This window comes from Hippoglossus stenolepis, chromosome 10, assembly GCF_022539355.2.
Source record: "Hippoglossus stenolepis isolate QCI-W04-F060 chromosome 10, HSTE1.2, whole genome shotgun sequence".
Classification (NCBI taxonomy): Eukaryota; Metazoa; Chordata; class Actinopteri; order Pleuronectiformes; family Pleuronectidae; genus Hippoglossus; species Hippoglossus stenolepis.
The window spans coordinates 6,286,459-6,298,033 of record NC_061492.1 but is presented as its reverse complement, the minus strand read 5'-3'; the positions used below and the strand labels follow the sequence as shown (position 1 = coordinate 6,298,033).

Genomic DNA, 11,575 nt, shown 5'->3' with positions numbered 1-11,575 from the left:
CTTGTGCAGCTAGCAGGAGGAGAGGAGGAGAGGAGGAGAGGAGGAGAGGAGGAGAGGCTGTAACACACACAGAGAGAGAACAGGTTGAATCCTAATGTGCATGTTTTGTTGTGATGAACGTCATATGTTCTGTGTCTCTCGGCCGATGCAGCCCTCGCTGTTTACCGGAATTAAGGAATTAATTTTGAGTTCCGTCAGTTCAGAAAAGCAATTTCCTTCATAGCTGTTAGAAAAGAAAAACAAAATTAGCCACGCTAGAAGCAGAGGGGATGGCGGTCAGGACATTTGGAGGAGAAAGGCAAATTATATCTCAGCACAGATTTATATTTTACTCAAAAAAGTAAATGTATATTTTAAAATAAGAAACTGTTATGAAGTGAAACATAAGTTTCAACCACCCTCCCTGCAACAGTAATTTCCTTACAGTACTTTACTGAGTAGTACACCGGAGTATTTGAGCCAAATTGAAGAAAAATAAATCTTGAGATTTAAAGAAATATTCGCCGCAATATTACGGGAAAAAGTCAAAGTTTTGCTGGAATAAAGTCGTGATAAGAAAGTTGTGATATTACAAAAATAAAGTTGTAATTTAACGAGAATAAAGAAAAAAACCTTTTTCAGATGAGCCAAAGGATTAAGTACTTTGCTATTTGTAAAATCTTTACAAAGTAAAACTTAACAAGATGCTCCACATTTGTACCTAATCTAAAATCTGGACGTTGTTCTCATAATATTGAAAGTTCTCTCTTCCAGCTGGCCTCACACTCTGTGGTGGAAAAGGAATGTGTTCTGAATAAGTTGGATTTTACTTTCATATTGACTGAACTGAAATTTAATTCCTCCTCCTCCATCCCTCCCCCTTCCTCCTCCTCTCCTGGTCATCACTCTTTTCACTCCACTTCCCCCGTCTACATGTTTTTTATGCTTCCATCACTCCTTCGCTCTTCCGGCTCAACTCTTCCTTCATTTACTTGCCACCTCACCCCCCCCTTGACATCCATCAGGCAATGTCAGCAGGGAGTTATCACTGCACGTCACAAGCACGAGATCGGTTTCCAGTCACGACTCGAGGCAGCGATCCCTCCGCCGCCTGTCCATCTATTAGCTACCGTTTCACCTCAGGGTGTTTGCTATCCGTCTTCGGATTTCTCCTCCTCCCTCTGGCTCTGCTCGAACCCTCTAAGCCCACAGTGGTCGGACTGCACCTCCCTTTTTGTGGCCACCACTTCAGTTTCTCATGCATGTAGCTAACGTTGACGTACAACTTTACACGTTAGACCTGCGCTGTCGCTGCACCCTGAGGTGTTGGGGAAAATCAAATCAGATCATGGTCCTGTACAGCTCACTGTGTGGGACACGTAAGCTAATGCTGCCAAGGTTAGAGGTTTGATTCCCTGTGAAGAATGTATGCACTCACGGCACCGTACGGGATTCTAGCACACACCAAATAGCGTACCGTGATGTTATTAAGTCGAGGGTGGGGGGGCACGTCGACTCTACTGCTGCTGCCTGCCCTGATTGTCCTCCTTGTTCTCCTCGTGCCCCCTGTTGCTGCATCTGTCCCTTCCGGGGAAGCCTTACTTGTCTAATGCACTAAAATCAAAGGATGCCACGCAGAACCCCCCGCCCTACCTCTGCTCCACTCACACTCATCTAAAAAAAAGAATAATCATCCTTCCTGTATGAATAGGTCAGAGTTAGTGTCGTCCGGTGAAATGAAAAAATGAAAAACCAGCCCTGAGGACTTAGTGGCTGTCGTGTTGGATGATTCTGCAGCTTCACACAGCAGAGTGGTGTGTCCACAGTGGAACATAGTGTAAAGGTGAGGTGCCGGTCAAACACCAACCATGACTGTAGCTTATTGTATATATAACTACAATCTTTTCCTAAATTTCTCCAAAATTATGGATATTGTAGGAATTGGAGGTTTTGCAGAATCGCCCAATATCGACAGTTTCAGCTAGCGACAGGGTTACAAAAGAAAAAAAAAACAGCAGCACAAACAGGACACTACATTTCACATATTTACTGTTCAACCAAAATATCCTCCTCATCCACTTCACCTCCCAACTCAACCAAAAGACCTTCAGCCGCCGCTTTGCATTCACATCTCAGCCAAAACCGCGAATTCAGGCGGCGTCACGCCTCCGACACTGAACTGTACAGTAACCTCTCTGTACTATATCTGCTCCGTGTGGATGCATAAGAGTGTGTGAGTGCATGCACTGAATGTGTGTGTGTGTGTTCGAGTTTGTGGTCTACGCCTGCGCCTCAATGTGACTGTCCGGTGAATGTGCAGCATGCCGTCATGCACGAGGCTGAACTGTAAAATGTTGTACTTGCATGTGGTGACTGAACGCAACAACGAGACATAACAGAACACTGAACCGAACCAAACGCAGGCTTCAGGTCTCATACCTGGGAACGACCTCCGAGCTCCGAGTGGGGCATTGTTCAGGATCTCTACCGGTGCAGGGAACTAAAAGACGATGTCTTCGCTGCACACAGAAATTGTTTGTATTCACATTCGAGCCCAAACTGAACGTTATGCTCAGTGCGAAAATAATTCTATTAAGCAAAATGAGATAATTTTTCTGGATTCAATTCGAGACGTCCCAGCTCTTGATGTAGTCTCGCCCAGGTATGGGAAGCAAAGGCTCCGTTTGGAAAAGGGAGTAGAACATGTAGCAAACACTCGGGTGTGGGAGCGACTCCTCTCACATCGTCCCTCCGCCACTAACAGTAACTATCTACTTCCTGAACATCCCTTTGTAACGATCACATCCTCTGCAAGCCAAAGTCCACAATCTCTGTTTACTGTCCACGTACAGGAGACTGAAAGATTCTTCAACACTTAAGATACAACAGAGCTAATCTTCCTGCTGATAAGCTACTAATCAGAAGAAGACAATACTTTTCTCTCTTCTCTCGTAGTGCAATGGTTATTTAAAAATAAAACCCTAGTTGTATTTCTTTGAACGATTGAAAGTATTCGTTTGGACTCATCCAGCGGCCGATATGACAAGGAGGGGGGGAGAAAAAGTACGACACCGAAAGAGGAACGAAAAGAAGAAGTATTTTTCTACAGCTGTTTTGCGATCCTCAGACCCTCCTGGGGAAGGTGTGCACAAAAGGACCAGGGTGGAGTTTAATCAGCCTTCACTCTGTGTCCTTTAGTCGCGAGGAGGCCTGGGAGAATCTGCTCGAGATATATTTTTAACAACCGTAGTCTAAACTCCTTTGTAGATCTTAATCCTTTCCTTTGAAGGATTTCGAAATAGGACCGTCAGTAGGACTGTAGAAGGTCTCGGTGTGAGAGTACCACAGAAAACATTGCAGAAACTATTTTAATACAATTCTATAAAGGGGTGAAGTACAAACATAATCGAATAGCGCCACCGCTGCTTTTGAAGTCGTTGATTTAGTCTCGGAGAAGACGTGCCATGTTCTTCCTGTGCTCTGTGCTCGCTGTGGCCGAGTGTCCAGTCAGTGTGTGTCCGACTCGTTGAGATTGGCTTCTATATGCAACTATCGATATTCGTTTTTCTCTTCTGTATATTTTGGCACAAAGTTGTATAATGTAGTTTTTATATGTCTTTTTTTTTCTTTTTTTAAATGCTTTCTTCCATACGTGTGGTTACTTTGCTCCTGAGTGCACTGTTTTTGCTGAGTTGTTGATATTGTTTCCATGCAACAATGAAAGTTATTAATTGCAAATACCAACAAAAAAAAGCTTCCTCATTCTGTTCACACACGAAGATGAATACGCACATAACACAAACATGCAATTGTATCATTTACGTTTTGGGGTGGAATATGGTTTTGAAATTTAAAATACTAGGTCAAACCTCAGTATATATGTCAATAGAAAATATAACATGTACATAAATTAATTGCATTCTGTTCTGTCAAGTGTCAGCCGGGATTTCTTCGGTCAAAAATCACCAAAACACACAAGTTCAAACAACGTCTGTGCCGTGATGTCAGAGATAGTTAAAGGGAGAAAGTTAGAAGCTCACTCATCAAGACACACAGAGACTCATGGCCACTCGCTTGTATGAAAAGTGACAAAGGTTTGTCCAAGTTGCCAGATTTTGTTGCCAGAGGGTCTGAAAAGTTGGTAAATCTAGTGACAGGAGAAATACTGACTGATTTTATATAGAAACTGATTGTCCCAATTCCTTTTGAGCTAGAATGGCTCTCAGTAGAGGGCATATACCGTCCAAGGCCCAGCAGTCCCCCTAAATTCAACCAAGCGGCACCAAATTCCACACACTCATTGACATCTGTCCTCTAAATAAGGCTTTTTTAAATTAGTCCCTGGCAAAAATATTCTCAGAGCCACGCCCTGATGCTGGTCGGCAACAACATTGAATGGGTTCTTGCCCGATATATAAACCACGGCCTCTCACCAAGCTTCCAAGAAGTCTGTTTAGTGTTTGTTTGTGTAATCTTGCTCACAAACCAACAAACAGACGAGGGTGATCACAAACTCTCGCTGGAGGAGAAGAGCAATGACCGATGGGGAAACTGGAGCACACTGCACCAGAGCAAGTCCATCACTCAGTCAACGACAACATATTGTGTTTATAAGACTGACCCAGCTGTTGGGGTCTTTTATGGAGGTCTAGCAAAATGCTTTTTGTGGCTGATGAGCTAAAAAATGTTTCTGAAAATCCCTCCTTGATTTGACAAACAACAGCAGAGCTATATTGTCTTTTTCTCTGCTAAAAGCATCTTCACACGCAGGGCCTCTTCAGGAAATGGAGACAACATGAAAGACCAGTGAGTTTTACAGGTGTTTGGTAAAGTGGTAGCAGGTGGTTGTGAGTCAGGATAGTGACACACAATGTGCATGTTGAACTAAGCTAACAATCTCCATACTTACTGCCCATGGGAGCGGTGTTTCGCAATCATTTGTGTGAAACACAAATGATTCACACATGCATCATTTCAATGGCGTTGAATGCAAATTCAAAACACATCTAACCGACAAAAACAAAATGTTGTTATGAGCAAATTCTTGTGTGTCTCTGAAACTGGGAGAAATCCGTCATTTAAGGAGGCAGGGAAATCCCCCATAAAACCTCCAGCAGCCTGGAGCTACAATAAACCAGAACACTACTGTGTTTTGATAGGAGGACTTAACTTTCACTCCCTTTTCACTGAGAAACTCACTGCTCAAAAAGTATTGCTGCGATTTTTATTCTGTCCAGCTTCACAGAAACACACACACACACACACACACACACACACACACACACACACACACACACACACACACACACACACACACACACACACACACAGATGGTGGTAAGGGAAAAATTCATGGCAGTTCTCCAAGTGTTGCTGAGTGGTATTCTGGGCAGAAGTAGAAATAGACAGGATGACGGACCGTGGATTCCAGAGAAAAGAAAAATCGAATACTTAATCAAAAAATAATTGCTGGAAAAGATTGAATATCACGGAGTTACAAGGCTGCTGTAAAAGAAAAACAGATTTCAAACTTCTTACACAACTTTTTGTTGTTGTTGTTGATACACAGCGACTACACAGCAAAGCGGTTTGGCAAATCATATCACAACACTACGAGTTCCGTTTCAGCAATACAGGACAGCTTGGCTGCCCACGACCCGCCCACTGGTCTCCTGTGGACTGGATGGCTCCACGCCTGGAACAGCATCACATTACATGGAATGCACACAATGACATGATCACACAAACAGACACACAGACACACACACACACCTGCACACACAGGCGGGCCAGGAAATTCAGAGATACAGTATAAACTGACAGAATGATGTGCGTCTGATTCTGTGTGTTTTGAAGATAAGCCGAGGACAATGAGACACATAATGTTTCCAGAGTATCGTGTAATATCTGAGACATGACTCGGTGACCTTGATCTGAGCAGGGAAGCAACACGCTGGACAAAATGATCTGTGTGTGTGTCTGTGTGTGTGTGTGTGTGTGTGTGTGTGTGTGTGTGTGTGTGTGTGGGTGTGTGTGTGTACAGACCCATAAGGACACACTCTTCTGTGATGACCTAACTCAAGGTCAATGAGTCATATAACAGATATGACACAGTAGCGACAATTTCTCCTTGTTCTCAGCTTAGTTTAACACAATCAGTAACACAACACACACACAATTGTTAATCGTGCATTTTCCAATCTGCATTAAAGAGCATAACAAAGTTGTTCCCGTATCCTCCCCCTCCTGTTTCTAGTGTGTGACGTGAGAACATCTTATCATCTCCCTGCGACAGACTCCAGACAAAGGCTTGATCATTTTATCTTTTTTTATTGTATAAAATCAAACAATAGCACATTGGTAAAACAATAAATAACCAGCTAACACTGCTTCCACGTGTATCCGAGGTGGAAATATCCAGTTGGGAATACAAGGGGGTTCCATCTGTGCAGTTCAGAGCACGTTTTGAGAAACTGAACATTCAAGTCATCTACATAATACTGATTTTTTATTTTTTTTAAACGCATACCAGTGGAACATAGAAGTAGTTACAGGATTAGCTGCTGTTTTCAGTTGGTCTCCACACCTAAAATAAGAGCATGTTAGTCAAAGATGAATGTGTAAGGTTGATTTTAGATGATGAGACACTGCTATAAAATGACAGATCTGGACAAAGGATAAAAGTTTTCTCTTGTAAGTAATTGTTGCCAGGTCAGTGCACATATTAAGGCTCCAATGCAGACTGTTAAACCTTTAAAGCAAAAAGCTCTCCTGGGATTTTAAGCTCCCATCATTCAACTTGTCGTCCTGGAGAAGCGAGAGTTGTTCAATAGGAATGAAAAAAAATAAAAAATGAAAATACACAATGTTAACACTGTCATACCCTGCTCTCATCAAAACAACAGATCGGGATTTAAAAATGTAATCATCAACGAAGCCGCTCATGAGATTTCCCCTTGATAGATGCATGATAGAAAAATAGAAGTGATATAGAAGATCGATATTTCAGTCCACGAGACCTCAGGTGATTACGAACTTCGTGGTTTTTGAGTCCGCACTGGGGACGAAGCCGGAGGAAGACGAGCTCTGAGGTGGACAAAACGATCCCCGGATGGAAAAAGAGCTCCAACAAAAGCAGGTCTGTGTGTGTTTGGATGTGTGAATGTCTCCTCTCTGTATGTGTTGAATTGAATTGAATGAATGAGTGTGTGGAATGTGTCTCCTCTCACAGTACAGGTGTGCATCTAATTCTTATTGTGCTGAATGTGAACGTGTGTTTGTTTGCCCTTGTGTATCGGTCTCTATATACAGACTATAGTTACAGTCCCCCTACACTTCCACGAGGGATCCAGAATCTCTCCCCCGGCTCAGACGTGGGCGCTCTTGGCGTGATTGGTGGAGGGGGCGGGTGGCTGGTTGCCGCCCCCCTGTTTGGAGTAGTAGAAGCGGTTGTTCTCCTGATAGGAGGAGGAGGAGGAGGAGAAATCCGATGAGCAGCAGGTGAGGATGGAGCCGCCCAGCAGGGAGAAAATAGTGCCCACCCAGCCGGTGTAGAGGGAGAAGCCGAACGACATGAGGCCGTGCTCCTGGTGAGCACCGATGGGAAACCAGACCGTGGAAACCATACCGCACAACGCTGAGGAGACAGAAAGGCTGTTAAAATAAGGAAAACAGAATAGTGCAACATGAGCACACATATGGAGGAAGTTAATTAGAGTGGAAGCAGAATGTATCTTTTGAATGTGGGATGCCAAATGGTGACGATTAAAGCAACCTATAGGTGTAATCTTGCTGAGTGTGCATGAACAAACACTAGGTATCGTATGATGATATTTGAAATGCAAGATGATACTGCTGAATAGAATAGATACACATGTGCATATTGCTTGCGTGCACGGTGTTATGTTACACAATGACACTCAGGATGCAAAATAGTGCAAATAGACATTTCTTGTGCACATATCCATGTTGTATTGTCAACACACAAAGGATGCAAAATTGTTCAGCTAAAAGCACAATTTCTTAATGTCAAAGGCTCGACTAGACAAATATTTACAATATGTGATTTAATAAAAAGGTACAGATACATATTGTTAATGAAATAAACTATGACTTCATTCTTTTAACTCCAAGCAGTAGACGCCCGTGTTTAAACTCCATCCTCTGAGTTTCCATTCAGATAAAATGCGAGTTGTCAGACTTCTTATATCAGAACATCCCAATCAGACTCACTGTGGGAATCAGGCACAAACTGTCTGACCTTAGTGTGACTGTACTGAAGATAAGATAACGGATGATGATGATGAGTTTTGACAAAGTCTTCAAAAGTTACATTGAGAATAGAGGGAAGCATTTCAAAAAAATCAAGCTGTTAGAGTTTTATTATATTTTCATACGCTTCATTGCAGGACTCACGAGAATGACGCACTGAAACAAAGAATGTGTAGAATAATATTTGTGAGCGGGGAGGCTTAATGGTGTTATTAAATATTTGCCTTGTACTGCAGAGGAAGTGCTTAGCCTCCTCCAAGACCTGTACAAATATTGAACTCCCCTGACAGGGACACATCTCCTGCAGTACACCTTGGATTTTTGCCAGTGCGCCTCATAGGCCAACGCAGGACAACAGCCTGAAGTCAATTTACAGGCGAATACATTTTGAATACTGCACTATAATGGGGGGGGAAAAAATGAATGGAAAGCTTCCCGACGGATGCTTCAGAGGAGCCTGTAAACAAACATAATTAAAGTTGAACTCAAACTAATTGTCGCTGGCATCCTTTCTGCTGCCAGCGCGGAGGCAGTGAAGGGCAGGAGGACAAGTGGATTTTAATTTTGCTGTGCAATTGCGTAAACAAACACACAAACACACAAAATCCTAACTGGTTTAAAATTGTTCCTCGGGACAAAATCCTTCAACAGCTTTGGCTAATTTGTACATATGGTGAAGTTTGCGTCCGGGGGATATAGGCTGCTCTGGAAGTTGGAAAGAGTTTTGCTGTGACAAACACGGGGAGTGGAAAAAGTCAAATATGATGACAGAAACTTTCATCTGAGGGACACGTGCACTGGAAAATGCTGCGGCACTGACTATTTTTGAGCAAAGTAAAAGTGGACAATTCAGGGGGGACGAGTTTCGTTTCCATGTGGTGCAGGACAAAAGCAGGGTGTGGATGAGAGTAGGTGGAGGAGAGGAATGTTGTGGGATCTAGGGGGGAAGGGTTCAATGGAACAGGAACATATAAGTTTGTGTGTCAATGTGTGTGTGTGTGTGTGTGTGTGTGTGTGTGTGTGTGTGTGTGTGTGTGTGTGTGTGTGTGTGTGTGTGCATATGTGCGCACCCCAGGGAGGAAGACAGTCATATCCAACATCCTCTCCTCTCCGCAGCCCGAAAGCATTTGAGGTGGGGTTAGCAAAGGTCAGTGTCACGAGGTGGGAGGGGATCTTGGTGAGTGCATGTATAATTTACATTTTTTCAGTCTGAGCATTCAAGCTTTGTCCAATAGGTTGAGTTGCCCTATGTGTGAAGCTTCTTACCGACTATGAATATGAGGACCCCTCCCAGGATGGTGCGTCTGTTCTTGGCGCTCTGCGGCTCGTTGCCAAGGTTGATGCAGGGCATGGACATGAGGAGCATCCCCACAGCCGGGAGACCCAGGATCGACCCTGTGATCATCAGGGCGCGAGTGGTCTGGATGTAGGCTGTGGAAACACATATATATGAAACCTGTGGTTACACTACAATAAATAAATACATGAAATAATATAAGAAATAAAGAAAACAGCAGAAAACTTCAATCCTAAAGTTACAACCGAAGTTAAATAAGGGTGTCATTGGTGAATAGGTGCTGTAATAGAAGATTGCACAACATCAAGTGAGAAATCAAATGCTGTATAAAACAACTATGACAACAGTTTCTTACCTGGCAGTTCCAGGATCTGCGTCAGGGACACGCAGTGGTACAGTCCCGTGGAGATGACGCACTCCGCCCAGGGTCCCTTGGCTCCCAGCTCATCCATCTTCTTGCAGGTGTTCAAACCGTATTTACACATGTTCACCCAGTCGTTGGTGGCCGTCGCGATGATGATGCCCAGCCAGCCGAGGCAGCTGACGAGGAAGCCGCTCAGTTGGAGACACGAGTTCACCATGGCGCAAACTGTGCGTAAAGATCGCTTACCTCCCGAGTTCAGAAACCGTTAGAAAAAGGGATAAAGCTGAGAAAAGCAACCCAACTGTGAAGTAACAGCCTGAACTCTGATATTAGAAGTGATATTCCACGAGTTCGTCCAGTGTCAAAGTTTACTTTTCCTCTTCCAACTCCGTAATTCCATCAATTTGCTCAGTTGCGCACTTCAAAAGAATGAAGCTTTCATATCATCATAGGTTTTTTTATAGGGGGAGGTTCAGCAAAGGGAAAAAAAAAACTACTCCAAAACTTCCAGCCAATCAGAGACTTTGCATGTGTAGACAACAAAAAATCCGTGACTTGTTTTGCTTCTTCAACAAGTTGGAGCGAATCACTCAGAAGCGTCAGACGAGTCAGTGAAGCCTGTGAAGGCTGAACTGGGGTGATGGTAACTGTAATGTGGAATCTGCTTCCATCTACTGGTCACAGAAGGTAGTAGAAAGTGCAGTACATGCAGTGAACACGTGTATTTAAAAACATGATAAGAAAATTATCAACTGAAAGAAATCAATTTGAATTTCTATTTAGTAATTTCAATCAAATTTAGACCTATGTTAAAGTTAACTCACTCATTCAGCAGATTGGCCCCTTCCTTTATTTACTTTGTTATATTAAACTATTATTTATTATTATTGTGTCTGCTTTCAATTGCTATTGACAGAAGTGAAGATATAGTTTGAACCACTGTATGTGCTGCTGCATTGCTCAATAAAAAAACCTCTATTAACAGACGCTACATGTGAATTTGAAGAATCTGAAGGCGAAGGACACGATTCTGGGGCCGGGAGTCTTCTGGTTTCCGTTTTTTAATTTGACCAATCACTTTTAAGGAGGCGTTGGTTGCCCACAGGAAAACAGGGGAGAGCAAATGCATCAGCTATCAGCTTTTTAATGTATCTGCGTTCTGAGATGGATGCAAATAGAGATAAACCAAAATGTCGTCCGGACCTGTTACACCTACAGAAGTATCCAGTGATAAAATAAACTAGTGGGATTGTAAATGGTGTACGGCAAATGGAAGATGGAGTCTTGGTCCTGGTATCTGCTGTCTACACTGGAAGCCCCAAACTATTGGCCCCCAGAGACAATAGCGATGGGCTCCTAGATTTCTCAATACAATTTTAATCCCCACAAACACACACACACACACACACACACACACACACACACACACACACATATTGAAGCCTGCTGTAATTTGCACATACTCACTGCCGGTGCTATGAATCAGCCACTGTGCACTTTGCACAACTATAATTCACCTTTAATTAGCCCCACAATCCTGTTTCTGTTTATTCTCCTTTCCGGTTGTTTCAGCTCTAATTCAACAGCATAACACTCCCGTGCAGCAGTTGCACTTTCCCGGGAAAAAGTTGCTCTGCCATATTTGCATTGAAGTTGCCTGAGAG

At 43.2% G+C, this 11,575-nt stretch overlaps 1 protein-coding gene across 1 annotated transcript; it reads right to left on the bottom strand.

Annotated features, from left to right (window-relative positions):
• Window positions 1–6,293: 6,293 nt before the first annotated feature.
• Window positions 6,294–10,500, bottom strand: cldn11a (claudin 11a). Its single transcript, XM_035168947.2, has 3 exons — window positions 9,903–10,500; window positions 9,517–9,681; window positions 6,294–7,615 (listed from the first exon to the last, which is right to left on the bottom strand). Exons 1-3 carry the CDS (start codon window positions 10,126–10,128, stop codon window positions 7,347–7,349), a joined length of 660 nt encoding a protein of 219 aa, XP_035024838.1. The 5' UTR covers window positions 10,129–10,500; the 3' UTR covers window positions 6,294–7,346.
• Between the last annotated feature and the right edge of the window lie 1,075 nt (window positions 10,501–11,575).

Coding starts and splice junctions, on each gene's coding strand:
- cldn11a (XM_035168947.2), bottom strand. CDS start 10,128: ATGGTGAACTCGTGTCTCCAACTGAGCGGCTTCCTCGTCAGCTGCCTC. Junction 9,682..9,902: donor GCAGATCCTGGAACTGCCAG/GTAAGAAACTGT, acceptor GTGTTTCCACAG/CCTACATCCAGACCACTCGC. Junction 7,616..9,516: donor GGTCCTCATATTCATAGTCG/GTAAGAAGCTTC, acceptor CTGTCTCCTCAG/CGTTGTGCGGTATGGTTTCC.